At 36.5% G+C, this 20,351-nt stretch overlaps 1 protein-coding gene across 4 annotated transcripts in view; it reads left to right on the top strand.

Annotated features, from left to right (window-relative positions):
• Positions 1-17,682, top strand: part of CERT1 (ceramide transporter 1) — an 80,907-nt gene extending 63,225 nt beyond the window's left edge. For 3 of the 4 annotated variants that reach the window (XM_082336127.1, XM_082336125.1, XM_082336128.1), the window contains 11 exons: positions 1,072-1,164; positions 2,614-2,700; positions 3,679-3,771; positions 4,346-4,423; positions 8,731-8,826; positions 9,504-9,636; positions 9,752-9,822; positions 11,135-11,263; positions 12,068-12,197; positions 13,584-13,720; positions 14,755-17,682. In XM_082336127.1, the coding sequence (XP_082192253.1) occupies positions 1,072-1,164; positions 2,614-2,700; positions 3,679-3,771; positions 4,346-4,423; positions 8,731-8,826; positions 9,504-9,636; positions 9,752-9,822; positions 11,135-11,263; positions 12,068-12,197; positions 13,584-13,711 (1,038 nt within the window). In that variant the 3' untranslated portion in view covers positions 13,712-13,720; positions 14,755-17,682. The remainder of the gene's footprint in view (positions 1-1,071; positions 1,165-2,613; positions 2,701-3,678; positions 3,772-4,345; positions 4,424-8,730; positions 8,827-9,503; positions 9,637-9,751; positions 9,823-11,134; positions 11,264-12,067; positions 12,198-13,583; positions 13,721-14,754) is intronic. The other variant, XM_082336126.1, reaches the window with a different exon arrangement.
• Positions 17,683-20,351: the final 2,669 nt, after the last annotated feature.

The following is a 20,351-nucleotide window of genomic DNA, read 5'->3' on the forward strand; positions in this document are numbered from 1 at the left end:
AATACTTTCAGAAGGGAAAAGCCTACATTCACACATGAAGACAGTACTGTCTTAATCTAAGTGCTGCTTTTTTTCCTAAGAATTTTTCTGTGGAAAGCAATACTATTTTGTTTTACATCAAAACTGTTGCTTTACTTTTCAAACTTTTCTTTAGCAACCGGAAAATGTGTTCCAGAATGTTACCAGTTGGTAAATTCAGCCTTTCAGTGTTTAAGGATTTTCCATTGAATCTTTAAGGTTCAAACTGGGTTGCTGAATAATTGTACTCATACCTGCAAGTAGTGTGTGGTGTCCAGTTGTCACCTCTAAGACTTAACTTTCTTCCACCTGAAGTGATTCTGAAGCAAACATCTCATGTATTAAAGCTGAATTCTGCAAGAATTTCAGAAGTGTTCATAGCTTTTTCACTAAGAATATCTGGCAGTATGTAGAATTTGCAGAGGAAATATTAGACTTAATCTAATTCTGGCTTTATTACTTTTTTATTCAAAATGTACGATGATATAGACACCATCAGTGGCTCTAGTACAGTCACACACCTATTATGAGAGAATGATGTTGAGTTGTTAGTCTCTACATGGAGTTCACAAAATGATTCACATTGATCCTATACCAGCTAATTACAGATACAGACTTACATGCTGTGACTCATTAGTATCTCACCACATTCAACAAGTTATCTTTTTACCAGTCTTACTTTTCTCACTTTGTTATCGCTGCCCAAGCATCTGTGTCAAGGAGGTTTATATAAACTGTCAGTCAGATACAAAGTTTGAGCCTCAATGAACCATGAATAGCTATGCTTAAAACTAGCAGTTTTTGCTTTCTGATCAAGTTTCTTCCACATGGCTTAAAGAAGGTATCCTCAAGTTAGCTAGCTCCCCAAGCTTTGTATTGTGTATGCATGTATATAGGCACATATAATGCATGCATGCAAATAAATTCAGAAAATCGGCAGCTTTGCAATTGTTACTTGGAAAAAAAACTATACTGGTCATTCCATTTATTGGCATGTTGACTGTTACAAGTCAATTCATTCTCACTGCATCAAATGATCGTGTAATTTAACAGGAGATGGAGAAAAGGAGAAGAATTGAAGAAGCCTACAAAAATGCTGTGACAGAACTGAAGAAAAAGTCCCACTTTGGAGGGCCAGACTACGAGGTACAAATTCAGCTTTTGAAAATTTTGAAAACGCTATGACTGTTAAAGGTTGGTTTGTTTCTAAAAAGGAGAAAGGGGTGTGTAAATCAAGGTGTTTGGCTTGTGAAAGTGTGTTCATGCTACTTTCATTTTTCCACCACTGAAACTGGATGAAGAATCTCAGTCCTTAATTTTTTAGGAATGGAAATCTATCTTTACCTCAGCCTTCCATGTTCTGCTTTTGTCTAAAGCATTTTGCTTGCAGATAGTTCTGCTGATTTTTGATTATTTTTCTTGTTCATTTGATACTGCTTATATGCAATAGTTTTGTACTTTCTCTTTTTGATGGTTCAGCTCTATAGTTATGTAAAGCAAATATGAAAACCCTGACTCCAGAGGCAGTCCTAGAATCTGAAGTTTAACTTTAATTGATTTTTAACTTTTCACTGCCACTTGAAATTTTGTGTTGACAAATTCAGTGATTTTAGGTTCCTTTCATCTGTTAAATTGCATATTTCAGCAGCTTTCTCCTCAGTGAGATATTTAGTCAGATTCCAGGATGCTTAAACCACCTTCTGAAAAATAATGTAAGCTAATGCACCTATAATGCAGTTTGCATAATTTTTAAGAACTTGACCTTTTAATGTACATTAATCAAACACATTTCTACTTACAAATCATAGCCTGAGAAATAGTACTAATAATAAGTTGAGATATTTAAAAGATATTTAAGCTTACGTTCTCTGTTGTGACTGAGGCATACACTGTAAAAGAAAAAGATGGATAGGAAGTTGATCTTTGTCTACTGGGTGATAAAGGCAGCTCCTTCTCCCAGATATCCCTGTTGTAAAGTAGTTTTTTGAAATTTGCTGGACCAGCTTGTTTTACAATACAGTAAAAGCAGTAAACTTAATTTTCTGAAATTACCATTACTTAGTAGGCTCAAGTTTTTAATAGTTGACTCAGTCTAGCTTCTGTTTAGTGCTAAACTGTTCTTTCCAAGAATTTTCAGTAGAGATCTCCAGAATTTTGTCTTGTCTTGTTATGCACATATCTGCAATCTGCCCTAAGGCACTGTAATACTTGGAAGTAGTCTAACTACACAATTATGCTAATATGTGTACTTTACTGACACACTCTAAGCATTTTAAAGAGAAGATATATGTTAATTAAAACCTAAATCTGATGTCAAAGCATATTGACATTGTTACTCAGTTTCCTGTTTTTTTTCCTTCTTTATACAGCTATCCCTAAATTGTAGTTAGAGGGAGTAGCTTACTTTTAACAAGTAGGGTTTTCAGAGGAATTGTAATCCAAGAATATCGGTGAAAATATTTTAGGTCTATAGAAGAAATTTCATTCCATCAGTTATATGCATAATATATAAATGTGTATTTCTAATACTAAACTTAAGTGGAACTCTCATGTCGCCAAAATTGTGAACTAGTTTTTTTTTTTCTTATGCTGTAGGAGGGTCCTAATAGTCTGATTAATGAAGAAGAATTCTTTGATGCTGTTGAAGCTGCTCTTGATAGACAGGATAAAATGGAAGAACAGGTACTGATACTTGAAAAATGCCTTAATGATGGGCACTTCATGGGAGACTTCTGTGACTCAAACTCAGTCCTGGGGTGCATCTCCTGAAGCTCTAGATATTTTATTCTGACACTGATCAGGGGAATTCACTTAATATTTTTACAGTTAAATATTGTTGCTTTACACTAATTTTGAGAAGATGACTTCACAGCTTACATAGAAAAGGATAGTATAAGTGTTAAGCTAATTGAATGTCTCTGGTTTCTAATTCCTAAATAAGTGTCCTGTATAAAACATCTTTGTATGTAACTGATGCCCTGTGCAAATAAGAATATCAAACACTGCAGCTGTTTCTCAAAACCTAATTATTGCTCTGAAGTTTCTTTTGACTCTAGCAGTATGTGAAATAGGAAAGATGTAGTTCTGTTGGTGTTTGCTTTTATTTAAAAATTCTATAGGCTCTGGCTACTTCTCTAACTCATTTCTTGAATACACTTCAGTGACAAGGATCAAAAGGGATAAGATGCATGGGAGGAAATATATAGAATATGAGAACCTATAGCAGTATATAAAATGAGAGGGAGTAACAAAGTGGTGCATCCTTTGTCTTAAAAATGTTTAGGCTTATGAATATACTGAATACAATGACTTGGTTAAGAACTAAAAGACTTTCTAGTGGGCATATAGTACCCAACAGAGTTTACCTATGTTGGGATCTCTTAGTGGAAAGTAAAAGTTTTGAGTGACTGTTGTACTACTATGTGGATCCTTAATGCTGCTGATCTGTTTTCCTTAACTCAGAAATACACTTTGATGTATAGACTAATTCAGTCTTCAGGCCCATTCACTTACTGAGAATTCCAGCAGGATGACACCTTCATGCCTGTCATGGACAGCATTAGTTGTTGTAGCCACTATGTAGATTGAGGATGACTCACTCGGTTTCATAGTCCACCCAGTAGCAGCTGACTACTAATAACTAAACCTATTTTGTTGTAGTCCCAAAGTGAAAAGGTCAGGTTACACTGGCCAACATCCTTACCTTCTGGAGATGCATATTCTGCTGTGGGGACTCACCGATTTGTCCAAAAGGTAAGATATTTATCATGATATCCTCTGAATAATGGGCTGACCTATGATATTTCTATATAATACTTTGTATGGGTAGGTGAGATTTTTTTTTTAGGTGTTTCTAGTAACTTTCAATGGTTTACTCACTTTCAAATTAAGTAGCTGAAATTGCAGAAGGATTGTTTTCTGTCTTGGCTCAAAAAATACTGATTTGAGTACCTATTTAGAATACTCTTGACTGGTATCAAGGTTGTCAGATAATAAAATAATAAACAACTTGCTAACGTCAGTGTTTTTAAGATACCTTCACCAAAGTTCCTTAAATTGATTTTATTTTAAAAAAAATCCAGTCTTTTCTATCAGGATCAGTTGGCCTTTTTTTTTAGTGTTACTGGAAACACTATGCTCTTCTCAGGGCTACACTGGGAGCATAATACATAATAGGTGCATGAAATCAGCATTCGCTGCTGTGCTTGCTGCTTATGGTGCTTTTGTTTTCCTTTTCTTCATTATCTTGTGCTTGCAAGTTGGTACTGAATGCTCTGTTGTGCCTTTGTTCTGATTACTTGGTTTTTTCTTTGTCTGTCTCTGGTAGCCCTATAGTCGCTCTTCCTCCATGTCTTCCATTGATCTAGTCAGTGCCTCTGATGATGTTCACAGATTCAGCGCCCAGGTACTGTATTAATGTGTAGAGTGGGGGTTGCATATCTTTGCTGTATTTCATCCTCTTCTCTAGAACCTGGGTTTTTTGTTACATAAATCACTGCTTGCTTTAAACTAGTACGTTGAGACAAACAAAGGAGTTCTCTATTCCTGTACTAAATGGTTGCCTTTTTACATTCTGCTTGCATGCATATCACTTGTGCAGAGGCCCAAATCTTAAACTGTTGGATTTAATTTAGTAGCTTTAATAAAAATGTCTACAATTTGAAAATTTTGCATTTCTGATTATAATAAAAGTAGAATAACACCTGTTTTGTGTGGGCTGGAGATGGTCTTTGCTTCAAATTGAATGGTTTTTCTTGCTTTTAAATCAAAGGTTTGATTTTTTTGTTGTTAACATTTGTTTGTAATGACATTAAGATACTAAATGTTAAGGTTCACTATTACCATTTTTTACCTCTACAACTAGTTTTATTACAGAAAGTTCACAAAGTATGTCGTTGACAAACAAGATGGGCGATATGAGAATTTTTACTGAAGAGTTTCAATGTATTTACTTATCCTTCAGAAAAATAAGTCTGACATCCTGAATATGTCAATGTAGTCATAGTGACATATTCCAGTAACATAAAAAATTACTCTAGGTGCTTGCTCTGAGGATCATAGTTTAGAGCAGAATTAGGTAGGTGAGTTCATGTGTTTGCTCTTTTAGTCTCAAAAAAAGTTGTTCAGGTGTGGCATTCATGCCATTAGTTTCCTTCTGCTGTGGTCCACCTGTGATTGTGAATATGGAGCTTCCTTCTCAGATCTGTTATTTTGGAGGGTTTTTTTGAAATTATTAACTAATGCTGCAAACAACCTGCTTTTTCAAATAGAAGGAATGGATTTTCTTTTGATTAACAGAGCCTGGAATTGTACCACCTGCAGACCTTACTATCAGCTTTATGAGCATGACCCTAACACTTACAGACATGCTTATTGGACTGAAATCCCAACACTTGCCTTGACGTTTTGCAGTCAGTTAATTTCTGAAATTTGAATTTATCACGAGGGAAAAAGTATGCAGGTCATATTGCACAATACTGATAGGTTCATCTACTGGTACTCTAGTAGTCAAGTTAGGTTTTTGAGTTTGTTTTTGTTTGGGAGGATGGGGGGAAATCAAGTAATAGAAAGCAAATTTGATTCCAAAGATAGGAACTGGTTACCTGTCAGGCTATGGGTACATGGGCAGTTCAATACAAGGGAAATTCATAGTTGCTAAAATATGCGGGCCTCCTATTTTCACCTTTTATGCCTGTGATAACACTTGTGCATTCATATGGTAAACCTGAGTATCAGAGCAATAGTGTGGCTGAAAAACTAACCATTTAAAAACAAATCTGAGGTTGACCAGGTCCTTACCACAATAACGCAAACTGAGGTTAAGGATCAGTATCAAATGGACTGGAGTCAAGTTGTTGCTTTTTGCAACTGCTGCATGGATTATACTATGTAGAAGTTACTGGTGAGTGCCTTTGAATGCAGTTTCAAGTTAATGGACTCACTGCAGAAAGGGTGATCATAACTTACAGGAAACTACTCTACACACACACCCACACACACACACACACACACACAGAGATACTTCCCCTAGAACAATTTTTTGCCAGGTCAACAAGTCAGTCCATCTGCTCTGGAGCTTTGTTGCGGCTGAACAAGCAGGTGAAAGACAACTGAGACAATGAAGAGAAGAGCAGCTCACCTTCTTTTGGTGGTAGCCTGCTCTGGGCCTTGTTAATATGAAACTGGCCTCTGTTCCCAGGCTGAGGATTTGACTTTTGGAAAGGCAAGCTAATATCTTGAGTCTGAATGAACATGACTTGTTTCTAGACTTGATTCGTATGAAGGGAATTTTGGTATCGGTAAAAGGTCAAGTAGAAACTTGCAGCCTTGTTTTTAAGAGTGAGAAATATAAACATGTATTCTGATGGGAGCTAGTTCTTCAGTGTGCCTCTGGAAAGGCATTGATTTGTCTCTGCCAGTTGAGTGGGAGGTTGTGGGCTTAAAACACTGTAGATGTTTTGCAGATCACTTTCTTTTAAAGGACTATCAGATTTTTAAAATAGATTTTGCTGTTCTGAGGGCCTTTAAAGTGAAGAACTTCCCACTTAATGTTCAGGACAAGGCTGCATGGCATACAGGTTACAAGTATTTTTGCAGACCATTCCCATAGCCTACCAGGAACCCAGAGGTAATAGTGTGGCCTCCCTTCCCTGTCGGAAGGAAGCTGTGAATCTTGGCTCTGTGTCTTTGAAATAGGCGCAGGTTGACCGACAGCGACCAGTGTGTAGATTACGTAGTCTCAAGAGGCAGTATGCGCAAGGGAGTAGTAGTGCAATTCCTTGGTGAAGCAGAAGTAAGGAACTCTTTAGATTGCCCTCCTGTGAATGCCTCCTTCTCTTCTTTCCTTGCTATTCCCCTCATCCCTCTGCATTTAGCACAAAGCAAAAAGCAGCAAAAGACAAAACAAACATAAAGTTAGCTTCATCCTTAATAGATTAGGAGCTAGGGGAGAGGAGACATAGGGAGCTGAAGGTGCTGCAAGTAAATGTTGGGAGCATGGCGAGGATTCCTTTCGGAAAGAAATGTGACCTAGAGCTAGTAAACTGAATATTTAAATAGCCCACATTCTTACCTGGTTTGGATTGTACTGCCATTGTTTCACTGGAAAAAAAAAAAAAGAAGACTCTTTTGTAGGAAACCTGCTGGTAACTGGCAGGAAATGATGGCCATCTAGAAGCAGAAACACAAATCTTGCGGGTGTTTTTAGTTCATTATAACTCAAAAACAAAACTAAATGCAAAGAAAACCCTCAAAACTGGACTGATAACTTTTGCTTCTGTAGAGAAGTCTGTAGTTAAAATAAGATGAACTAAAATTTCCATCTAATGGATTTTATTTTGATGTTGTACTTTGAGGATTTTAACTTGATTCAATTACCTTTTTTCTTCCTGGTCTTAAGTATTGCCCATGCAGTACATAGTACAAACAAAATTACTGCTTTAAATTAAAAGTAAATAACATCTTTCAATTCTTTATCATATCATAAAAAGATCATTAAGTTTCTTCAATTTTGCTTTCTACTTGTTGTAATACTTGCTCGAATATATGGTTTATATGTTATTTCATGCACACTAGGCTTCGTATATTTGTAAGTTGTGCAAAACCACTTATCGGTTCAGGCTATTAATCTTGTGATTGTGCACTTCTTGGACTAATCTTTGATCAATTAACTAACATTTGCTTATAGTGCTTTTCCTTTTGAAATAAAGGTATTTCTAGTAATTGAGGAAAATAGTGTCAATCATGTGGACTTACTTGCTGTGACAAGTTTTAGTAGTCACCTACCTTTTGGGTGGAAAAAAGTTATTAAAATGTTTCCAGTACTTGTAAACATTAAGCAGCAAAGGATACCTTAGATTTTTGCTTCTGTTTTTGTCTGGGGAAGAGTTGGATTTGGAAAGGGGTGGGGAACCAAAGAAACAGAGTAAGATTGTAGATTTAAAATAAAAATCCCTTTCCTGTCCCAGCACCCATTTTCACGCACATTATATGGAGTGAAAAAATGAGGTATTCACATAGCTTGATAAAAATGTATCAACTATTTGGCGTTTAAGAAAAGCACTCAACTGTTTAGCTAAATAATCTTTAAATTAGTATTTTATAATAGAGTCTCTGTATCATCATAATTTTTTTGAATGTAAGCATTTCTGTTTTTTTTTCTAGCTGGCAACTGTGCAAAGATGCCAGTGAATCAGAGTAGGCATGCTTTGTTCATGACTTCATGTTTCCTTCACTGCTCTTCCAATACAACTTTTGATATGCATTCACTTTTTTAGAGCTTATCTGCTTTCCTTCCCACCCCCCCCGCCTTTGTTCAGCTTTTTAAATGCTCTTCAGTGAATATCTTACAGTGCATTGTAATTCTATTTAGAGATACCTGAAGTAAGTTCCTATATGTTGAAATAAAACTGTCTTAGGTAGAAATATAGTGAGTTTTGACAGTTTAGAGGTGCAAAGGACGGATGGGAAGTACCTGTACATAAAGAATGAAGTTGGAAGTTGAATCAAGATTTTGGCTTTTGTTTCTGAAGGCTAGAAGAATATGCTTGTTCTTAACCTGTAATAGAAAGCTCTGCTCTCCAAATTCAGCTCTTGCACAGGATTTGAAGTATTGACTTGTGGCTTCCAGTACTGTACAGTCTCTGCCCAAGAAGATGGAAGGAATGAGTTGAAAATGTGTTGTGTTTTGTTTTTTTTTTTTGTCCTTTAAAGGTGGAAGAGATGGTACAAAACCATATGACATATTCTTTGCAAGATGTAGGAGGAGATGCCAATTGGCAGCTAGTGGTAGAAGAAGGAGAAATGAAGGTAAATGTTTGGGACTTTGTTTAATTGATATAAGATGATACACTGTGAAGACAGATACTTTCCGTCTGGTGGACTTGGCAGTGTTAGGTTTATGGCTGGACTCAGTCTTAAGGGTCTTTTCCAACCTAAGTGAGTGTATGATTTTCTGGGACTACCATCATTCAGCAAGTTATGCTGTTAAAACTTCTCTCTGAGAATAGCATTGTTTAAGTTAGGACTGGAGTCTGCAAGAGTGGCATCTTTTAATATATTTATTCATACAAAATGCTGTGTAACTCTTGCAATAGCTTTATCTTTGCAGATTCCTTTTTCATTCTCTCCTAATTGGTATCAAAATTATGTGTAAATTAGATGTATAAAAATATTATAGAGTAGCAAGTTATTTTGTTGGCTGCTCTACTGTGCTTATATGGATCCTTGTGCATAGTGATAAATAAACCATTTTTGGAGTAGAGATTCTTAAAATACTGGTGCATTGCCTTGCAATTACATGTGCATTGCCATGAAAGAATGTCTGCATTGGTAGTTACCAGAGAACACTGATGTGGCAAATTGTTCATGTGTTATTCTTCTAGGTAAGTGGTTTTTTTAAAAAAACTGATGAAATTTTAAACAATTAAAACATGAACAGTTTTGACAATTTCTTTCTACATTTCTTTCTTTGTATTTGGCTATAGGTATACAGAAGAGAGGTGGAAGAGAACGGAATAGTTTTAGATCCTTTGAAAGCAACCCATGCCGTTAAAGGGGTAACAGGGCATGAAGTTTGCCACTACTTCTGGAATGTCGATGTTCGTAATGACTGGGAAAGTAAGGAATTGGTTCTTAAGCTTTGCATGTTTATCAGCAAGGGTATTATTTATAACATTGACCTAATATCTGTACTTGTTTACTGATGAATTTTGTTTCCCCCCCCCTCTTTTAGCAACAATTGAAAATTTCCATGTTGTGGAAAATTTAGCTGATAATGCAATCATCATTTACCAGACACATAAGGTAATAACACTTCAGCTGTATGTATATCTTACTGAGACAGTCTTGGGCATGTATGTTCTAATCTTATTCTGAAATACTTTAACGGCTTAACAACTTAAAATACTGTTCAGAACAACATTTCAGAACAAGTTCTCTATTAAACTGCAACTTTGTAATTTTTCTAACTTGTCTTGATAGCGTAATTGCTTGTGCATGTGTCTGATAGAGTTTGTAATAACAAATGAGGACTGTTTTTAATCTCTAAATATATCACTGCCAGCAAGCAAGAGTCATATAAAGCTAACAGAAGCAATAAATCAATACTGACTACAAGGAAGAAACCTGTACCACAGTATCGTATGTTTTGTTGCAATGATGCAAGCTATTGTTGACCACAATTACTTGACATACATACTTGCGTTTTGAGGTGGTATAATTACCGGTACAACATTTGTTCTTGTAACTTCATTGTTTTTCCCCCCACAACCAGTTCTGTTGTAGCTTTACTAAAATGTTCATTTGAATTATAACCCAACAACTGTAACTTAAAGGTTCAGAAAAATGGGAATGAAGTGTACAGATTAATCTTGCATGATTCCAAGTCTTAGTATACTCAAACCAAATATTTTTCTTTGACAATTCTACCAGTAATGCAGTTACCTTAAAACTTTTGTAACAGAGGACTTGTGATTTTGAGTAAGACAGTTGTGTAAACTGTACAGTGTTGTGGTAAAAGCTAGACTTTTTTCCCCTGTTGAGTGTCAGGAAAATGGCTTTTGTGTATTTTCTTATTTTACCAGACATTTTGCTTCTGAAACTTTCTCGTGAATAATATCAGTTTACCCTATCTGCCTTACTGAAGTAGTAGCTTTGTGAAATAATGTTTGTTTTAAATATTTGTCTCCCTTGCTTGCTTTCTCTCTGGAGACTTAAGTAACCATAGATGCATCTATTTATACTTGACCACTAGTTCAGTTTGTATCTTACAAGTATTAACTAAAATGTAAACCTGAGATGGAGGGAACAGGAGGGGAACTGCCTCTTCCTGTTCGTCCACTGAAAAAGTCATTGTAGCTTGGCTTCCTGCATTTCAAAGGCCTTAAACTTGTGCCTTAAGTTTTTTAAAATGAAGCATAGCCTTATAACCTGATATGCATCTGTACAACAGCTATGTTCTGTTTCAGTTTTGAAAATGAAATTACTAGCTTGAAGAAACTTTTACTTAAATAACATGACTGACCTGTTTTGCCTTGCTTGTTTTTCCTTTATCTAAGAATAGTAAGTCCTTAAGCTTTTCCAGTTTTGCAAATAATATTCAGGTGTTTCTCTGCAGAGGGTGTGGCCAGCTTCTCAAAGGGATGTGCTGTATTTGTCTGCCATCAGAAAGATACCAGCATTCAATGAAAATGACCCTGAAACATGGATTGTGTGCAATTTCTCTGTGGAACATGACAGTGCTCCTGTAAGTATTATTTTCATTCTGTCAAGTTTTGCTTTTAAGATAACATTTTTCTATTATGTGATAATGCATGTGAAAAGCTGGGGGGGGGGGGGGGGGGGGGGGGGATGTATGCAAAAATACAGTTTATTTAAACCAGGTGATACAACGACCTGCTGAAGGCATTCTAAGCCAAAAAGCTTTCTTGCCTTATCTCAACAGTTGGCAGATCTAAGGTGTTGCAGCAGCACAGAAGCAAGATTTCTGGAGATGTGAAAACACTTTAAGGAATTGAGGTTATTTTGTATGGAATCAAATCAATAACTCTTCAGTATTGTCAGGTGTAGGAGTAGGCTTGTATAATTGTAGGTATGGAATCTGTTAAACCCCCTTCTTACACAGTTGTGCCTTGGTTCTGTCAGGTAGTAGCAATGATAGTTTTCTTCGGAGTATTTCTGTGCTGATTGCTATGCCATAGACTGCTTACAAGGGAAGAGTTACTAACTGATATTTGTAAATGCTGATACAATATTCTTTAAATGTTTTCTTACTTGTTTGTCACAATAATAAAAGTAATTCACTTGTAATATGTATTAAGCAAACAAAAACCTGAGATTCAGGCATTTTAGTTTAATCCTTTCCCTGTTCACCATACATCTTTCATTTCACTCACGTTCATGTTACATCCATGTAGTGCTAGAATGCAAACTCTCAGAAACACAGCTTCTGGAGTGTCTTAGACTTCATAGTAAATTAAAATGTTAGCAGTCAAGTATGGTGAAACAAATCTAGTTTGAGGCTTACAAATTTTTCTTTTTTTTTTTGCAGCTGAACAATCGGTGTGTCCGTGCCAAAATAAATATTGCTATGATTTGTCAGACATTAGTAAGCCCACCAGAGGGGAACAAGGAAATAAGCAGGGACAACATCCTATGCAAGATTACATATGTAGCTAATGGTAAGTCTAAAATTTTTCAGTATGACCTTTGCGATATATGCTAATTCTGGGGACCTGAATATGGCAAAAAAAAGCTTGATGCAGTTTTCTGTTAAATTTCTGCATAGCATCATGCTTGTGGTCTTCGTGTTCAAAAAGACTGGAATTAATGTGCTACATGAATCAATGAATGGGATCATTCATTGTGTGGCATTCTGGGAGGAATAAATGGAAGTGGTGTGTAGCTCAGCCCTAAGTACCAAACCTTGGGGTGCACGAGGGTGGGCAGGAGAAATGTCTGCAACTTGGATAACTTGGCATAGCTTTTAGTTTCATTAATAGTATGGGTTTTTTTCCTGTATTGTTGTAATTTTTTTTTTCCCCTGATTCATCTTGTTAGGCTGAAAAGCTGCTGATAGCGAAGATACAGTTCTTACTCGCAATGTTAAGGAGGAGCAAATATGTTTTGTATGAGGATGTTTGCAAGCTGTATAATCCAGTTTACATATTTTTAAAATTTAACTGATAGAATCCTTGGTATTGACTGAAAAGTTATCAAAGCCAAACTCTATTGTTACTGTACCCAGTATTTAGCAGTGTATTGTAGTATTGGAGCTTCATACATACTAGCTCCTCTCCTGCAGCTACAAAACACTTAGAGTAGCTCACCTGCTTAATACTTTTAACCGCCTATTACATGGCTTACTAAAGAGTCAGAGTCTGAAAAATTGGTTCAGTAAGTCTTTGCCATATAGAAGTGATGTAATTTGTATTAAATCCTGTACAAATAATACTCTATGATGTTAAACTCTGGGCAAGCTGCTTTGTTTCCTTTTTAGAAGTTTCCCAATCACTTAAATATATTTTTATTGATAAATTCTGAACTGTGATTATGTGGGAAGTGGCAGTTTTTTCGGCAAAATACTTGCCCTGTGAACTGAGTCATATTTTAGAATCAGTTCGAATTTTGTTTAAAGTGCTTTAAAAATAACTTGTAAGACATTGGCTATGTAGCAATTCTGCAGACAAACGCAGCAGTTATTGAAAAGTTAAGACTAACTTTTGTTTTCTTTGAAATAAGTAGTAACTTGAGTCTCTTTTTCTGTTGTTTCTTGGAAGTCCTTAGAGAATATCACCTTCCATTTGGGTATTCCCTGAAGACTCACAACATGTTATGTTTAATGTTTTCTAAATAGTGGCATCATAGAACTGGACTGAGCTTGAGTACTAAGAGTAGAAAGTGCTACAATACAAGCTGTAAGGGCATTAAAAAAAAAAAAATCTGCTGATCATTATTGTTTTCCTGTTACTGCAGAAAGAGTTGGAGGAATAAGGAACTTAAATTTTCTTTTCTAGCCTTTAGCAGATTTGCTGCATTTCAGTGTCTTTCTTCCTGTCTACTTCTAGTGAACCCAGGAGGATGGGCACCAGCATCAGTGTTACGGGCAGTGGCAAAACGAGAATATCCAAAATTCTTGAAGCGTTTTACATCATACGTGCAAGAGAAAACAGCAGGAAAGCCTATTTTATTCTAGTGTTAGCAGGTATATGTTCATTTTTTTCATTCGTGATTGACAGTTCTAAATTTAAGGACAAACAGAAATACGCAATCTAGAAATGTCTTACCATGATTGGCATGAATTAAGTGCTTATACATGTCTAATTTATGTAGAAGTATAAAAGGATGAAGTATTGTTTTTTCTCAGCTATCACAGGCATTTTACATTTGTTCTGAAAAGAGTACATACTGAAGTTTCTCTAGAGCCTCATGAGGTTTTGGTATCTTAAATTCTGCTTATAATTGCATATTTGATAAAATATTGTGAAGGTCAAAGGATTCTTTTATATTGACAGAATAGTTTTGATCTACGATGTTTATTAATGGAACTTCTCTAACAGACCAGTGGCAACTACTGGAGTATTTTAAAGGCTGTGACTTAAATTTTTAGCCTTTCTGATGAGCCTAGAGAAAGAAAAGGGATTTACAGACGCTTTCTGAAGTCAATGGGTGTATTTTAATGGTATAGGTCATTGGGCTAATCTAAAATGATTTCAACATTTAAATGGTGATATGACATTACAAGAGGATTTCTTGATTACTTTTGGGGCTGTCTGAATCTGTCAGACGTAAGCCTTAGTGTGAAGTAAGGCTTTGCTTAATTTTTGTTAGTGTAGACTCTTGCTATATACTCCATTACATACAACTGTAGTGTCAAACCATCGAATTCCATTTGGTAGTTCTAGTATTACAGCATGATCTGAAAATGAGTTTTTATCACTTTTTCTATGCATGGCATAGGTTACCTTTTATTTTTGGGTTCTATTTATTATATCAGACTCGAAAAGTCTTAGTCATTTGATCCTTCTGTAACAGGTAGCCCTGTAATGATTCACATTTTTAATTGTATATTGTTAGAGAACTAGTGTAGGTGAACCATTAAAAACACAACTGTCATGAGCCAAGTGTTCAAATGTGATCATAGCAGGACTGATATTATTTAAGGTGTTTAACACGTTCTGTTTTCCTATTAGTGTTCAAACTTTTCAGTGCTGTATTTTTGTCTTTGCTTACCTGCAGCAATCGGAACAAGACTGGGTGAGCATTCCACTTTGGAGAAGTGACCATGCATAGAGCACTCCATGCTGGAACGAAGGATCTACAGTCTTTTTATGGCCCAAGTTCTAGGCTTTGTATACTGAAGTGAAGAAGTGTTGTGATACCATGAGGCCGAATATTTAACACTAGCTGTCTCCTGCTAACTTCTCTTGCTGAATCAGTGTGCAATTATAAATACATGTATTGATAACATGTATACGGCTCTTTTTTTATTTGCCTGCTTTAGAAGAGAAAGAACATGTACAAATTGAATCACCAATGTGAGTTACTGCATTAATTTTAAACAACTTGCAGAATTTTCACTGTCAGCCTTCCTAAGATACTCGCACAGATTTTGTGCATGTTTAAAAAGCACAAAAGACAAATGCACATATAGCATACTGTATGTGCTTTATATGCGCAAAAACCTATGTGGTATTTTGGGGGTGAGCGAGGAACTTCAGTAAAGCCTAGGTGACTTGTTGGCAGGTTTTGTTTTGCTTTGTATAATCATAGTTCATTGCTGCTGGTTCCTATAATGAATCATCTTGTTACATAAAATGTCAGTTAATAACTGAGGGCTGTCAATATCCTTATGACTTTGCCTTTTCTATTGTCTTACTCTTATGAAGATCTTTGGTTCTGAAGGAGTAAGAGTGTGAAAAGCTTTATTTTTTTTCCAGATATCTTTATATTTCTATTGTATTTTTTAGTTATGTAATATGTGCTCCAGAATTTTTGTTATTAAACATGATCCAGAATTATCCAGGAAGATGCTGTATGAGAGGGCAAGAGACTGCCTGAAAGCCAGAAGTCATCTGTCCACGCTGTATGTGGACTGCTTTCTTGCATGATATCCAGGGCTTTCCTGAAGCTGTGAGAAGGTACACTATAATATTTATTGAAGTAATTTGGACTACATAAGACAACATTCCCAGTCTAGAATGAGGATAAGTACATTATTTTCAGATCCTGCATGTGTTTTCCTCATCTTAATAAAGCCATGCTATGAGGTTCGTGTAGAAAATTATTTGCCTCTTGAGCAAAAACCCATCAGAGCTATAAGGATGTGTAGCTCTTAATGGAAAAGTTCCCTTTAGTTGCTGTGAGAATTTAAATGTCAGGTATTTCCCTGCCTTTGATTTTGGAGATGCTCACTAGGAGAGGACTGTGGCAGACTGGTACTGACTTTGAGGTCTTTTATCCATGTCCTGTAGTTGGAAACTCTTCAGAGACTGCTCGGTGTTTCAATAACCTGTGTATCTTAAGAAAAAAGTTTCAAATATATTTTTTTCAAAAGAAAGCCGAAAGTCTTATTTGATATAGTATGGTAGGTGCCTGAAAATAAATATAATATAGTAACTTAATGAAGATTTGGTAAATGATTAAATGTGATCTGCACAGTGTTGAAAAACTTTCTGTTCATCTCTGTAGAGATGAAATCATACATAACACGTGATTACACATGCATGCAGATTTCATGCTCCATAACTCTTCCCTTTTTATTTGCCTTTCTCTAATGGTGTGCATGGAATATGCCTTATTACAGAGTTATTCTGTTAATTTGAATATGTAGAAAAGTGCCTATATGGTAATGTTAGTAAGGCAAATAAGAGCAAAATTTGTACATGTTTACTATATCACCCGTGAGCATTTTATATAGCGATGTTAAAAAAAAAAAATCTTATACCTCAAATGTACTTCCATCATTTTACAATCAACCAAGCAATGGTTCATTCCACCATAGCCACTGATGGGAACTTAAAAAAAAAAAAAAAATCCAAAATATAGAGAGTTTAACTCCTTATTTGCTGTTTCTGGTAATTGTTGGAACACAGGTGAGTTTATTAATTTAATTGGATAGCTTTATTTTACAAAGGTATGGAAAGTTTACAAAGCAGTATATAAACTTATATCATTAGTTGCATTTGCACTAAATGTGATGTACTTTTGCAATTTATTCTGTAAATAAAATTACACTACAGATACTATTTGTAAAGAATACGTTTTACTTTTAGATAAAGGCACTGGTACTTCACTACAGCTAGCCCTGCCCAATCAGAGTTGTAAGAGGTTTCTTAAAGAATACAGAAGGAATTGCAAGACTGAGAAATTGGTATGACTTGAACTCTTTAAAAACAAATGAAAAAAGGCAGTTCTCTATAGGCCTCTCAAATTGTCTGTGTGCAAGTAGCCATTAGATCTTTTCTTCTGGAAGGGATCTTGCTTTTATAGTTTTATAAAATTTGCCCTGTCTCTTGAGCCCATCCCTCTTTCCAGTCACTGCCACGTATCTGTGTGCTCCAAGTTCACTTCCTCCTATTAATGAGTCGGTAGTATTTATACAGCTGTACTGGTCTTTGCAGAAGCAGCTCCTGGCTCTGGAATGGATTTTTTTGTAAGCTGAACCAATTTGAAGGGCTGAGAAGGCAGCAATCTTCTCCATCAGATATTGTTCTCTGAATATCTGTGTCCGTTTGGAGAATTTGAACATTGCTAAACTAGATCATAAGGAAATGACTTGATGGAACTTGTATTGGGAATGAGGATGAGATGGTCATTATTACTCTGTCTGAGAACCTGAACTTCTTACTTTGATAAATTTATCTGTGAAAAATGTGATGCACTTTGAAAAAAAATTTACCTTTTACTTAATTGGGCTGAGCTGGCTTATCTGAAGTTGTGCAGATTCTCTTTAAACTAATCAGATTGTCCACCTGTATTTTTGTCAAGTTGTACAGATAACGCTGTATTTGAATTGCCACTGTTCATCTACAGACTTAAAACATGAATCATATTTTTGAGTACTTTGAGTGTGTAGAGTGTAACTATTTGTTCTATAATAGCTTTATGATCCTAATGATAAGTTTTAAAAATTAAAAGAAGTTGGCTCTTCCATGTTACAATCACAAATTTAAAAACAGTATTTAAAAGTGAAAAGTATTAAAAATTATGAAGAAAAATCCTGGTTTGTAGTTATTTTTAACTTTCAGTGCTTTGGAGAAACTCATTTAAAACATTTTACCTTTTAAGCAACTTTTAGATCATGTATAAAGCTACATACAATATTATAATATATGGAAAACATTTATCAGGAATGCAGTTTGCTTGTATTACTGAGATGAAAACTTGAATGCCACATTAGTTTATGTATCGGAAAGCTCATTTTGCGCTAGCATATCAGAGGCATGTTAAAAAGATGTTCCTGTACAGTGTAGTCTTAATATAGAGCACTTCCAAAGTATTTCAGCTCTTGTCTTCGTTTGTCCGGAATTAACAACATTATGGAAGTTTCCATGGGAAGAACAGAGATCCAGCATTGAGGAGTGCCAGAGGATAAACTCGTGGCTTTTCCTAAAGTATGAAGAATTTTTAAGGACTGAGATGAGCTTCTGTAAGAGCAAGCTTTCTTAATAGCAGAAATAGCTTGTGCCTAATGGATCAATAACAATCCTACCTTTGTTATGCAGGGATTTCTACTTTTTATATGGTAGTAAGTGAAGTTGTAGAAACCTTACAAGTATGCAAGACTGGAGGAACAGCTTGAAATAACAGAAGGTACTAACTTGCACAAAAAGAAAACTGACCTTAAGCTGAGCTGCATCAGGCCTCAGGTAATACATTGCAAGAAATAGAGAGTCCTGAGGTAAGCCCTGCCCTTGGAAGAATGCAGCTCTTTTAGCTGGCTAAAGGAAATCCCCCAAAATAGAATAAAAAGAATACAGTCACATTCTTGGTCCCATATGTTATGTGTGTAGTTTAAAAAATGCGTACTTTCCAGTAAGGAGAGGTTGAGCATTTCTGTAGCCGTCTGTGTAACTACAATATAATTTGACTCTAGGTAATGAATGATAATTAGTTGGGGTGATGCCATGCAATTTACCAGTGTGTATTACTAATAGTATTGCTATTATCTTTAGTCTCCAGCTATAAAAGCAAAGGAGGAGAAAGGTGCATTTCACTAGATAAAGGGATATGCTTTTTGAGTGTTAGGTGCCTGGAAGTGTCCATTTTACTTCAGCTGTAACCATTGATGCAGTAAGCTTTTTTTTCTCTGCACACCTGCATCTTCTGTGCATGCACTGCAGCTAGAATAAGGAAGGCCAGTAATGTGGATTGCTGCAATTTTTAAGGTTTAAACTAATTCTCCTTAAAAAATTATCCTCAAAAAGAACTATTTTAAATTATTATTTTTATTTTCAAGAACTTAGACCAAGCAATAGTCAGACCTGTTGTCATCTAAAGTGTTGTCATGGTTTAACCCCAGCCAGCAACTAAGCACCACACAGCCGCTTGCTCACTCCCTGGCGGGATGGCAGAAAGAACTGGAAGTGTAAAACTGAGGAAAACTTGGGGGTTGAGATAAAGACAGTTTAATAGGTAAAGCAGAAGCACAGCAAAGCAAGGAATTCATTCACTCCCTCCCATCGGCAGGCAGGTGCTCAGCCATCCCCAGGAAAGCAGGGCTCCATCACGCCTAACGGTTACTTGGGAAGACAAACGCCATCACGCCCAATGTCCCCTCCCTTCCTTCTTCTTCCCCCAGCTTATATACTGGGCATGATGTCATACGGTATGGCATAGCCCTTGGGCCAGTCTGGGTCAGCTGTCCTGGCTGTGCTCCCTCCCAGCTTCTTACGCACCTGGCAGAGCACAAGAAGCTGAAAAGTCCTTGACTTAGTGTAAGCCCTGCTTAGCAACAACTAAAACATCAGCGTGTTATCAACATTATTCTCATCCTAAATCCAAAACACAGCACTATACCTGCTGCTAGGAAGAAAATTAACTCTATCCCAGCTGAAACCAGGACAAGTGTAAAAACTTCAGCTAGGAACTTCCCATTCAGTTCTCCTTTTGCCTGAGCTGGTCTGCCTGAAATTCCATGTGGTATTTTCCTCTCTGTCACCATTACATTAACATCAACCTTCTGTGATTTGTTTGCCCCTCCACTTAGAAAGAGGCTTGGAAAGGTACATTACCAAGCGTGTTCCTTTCAGATGCAATGGGAAGGACCTGCATAATTAGTTTTCTGTGTCTGCATACTTAAAACTACCTACCCTTTGAAAAGCTGGCATACAATGTTCAACTTTTCTGATCCATTGGACTTCTAAAATTTTGTGTCACAAGAGGCAAGCCATGGATCGTGGAAGTCTGTGGCAAGCGATTCCTAATCAGTGTTGGAGCAGCAGGATATGACAACCACCCCGAGGATTCCCACTCGCCGGGGTGGGACTGCAACTGAACCGGGGAGCAACCCAGCAGGTTCGGCTCCTGGGTTCAGCCAGAGCTCTGGGACCTACCCCTTGCTCCCTGGGAAGTTAAGCCCTGTAACAGTATCCTAAAGAATTCCAGACTCGGAGGTGCTGTCCGATGAGGGTGAGTCATGCCTGAGTATGAACAAAAGAATTGTAGGTGTGTCCGTACCCTCCAGAAAATATTTCAAGCACACGGGTCACCTCATTGCTTTGTACCCTCTTGGAAAATCATTGCTGTGTACTCAACGTGATGGCATTCTCCAGCGGGTGTTCCAGTGCTCGCTTGTCCCACACCCCTTACGTAGAGCCCGCATCAGCAGAACT

Source organism: Platalea leucorodia, assembly GCF_965183815.1.
Source record: "Platalea leucorodia genome assembly, chromosome: Z".
NCBI lineage: Eukaryota > Metazoa > Chordata > Aves > Pelecaniformes > Threskiornithidae > Platalea > Platalea leucorodia.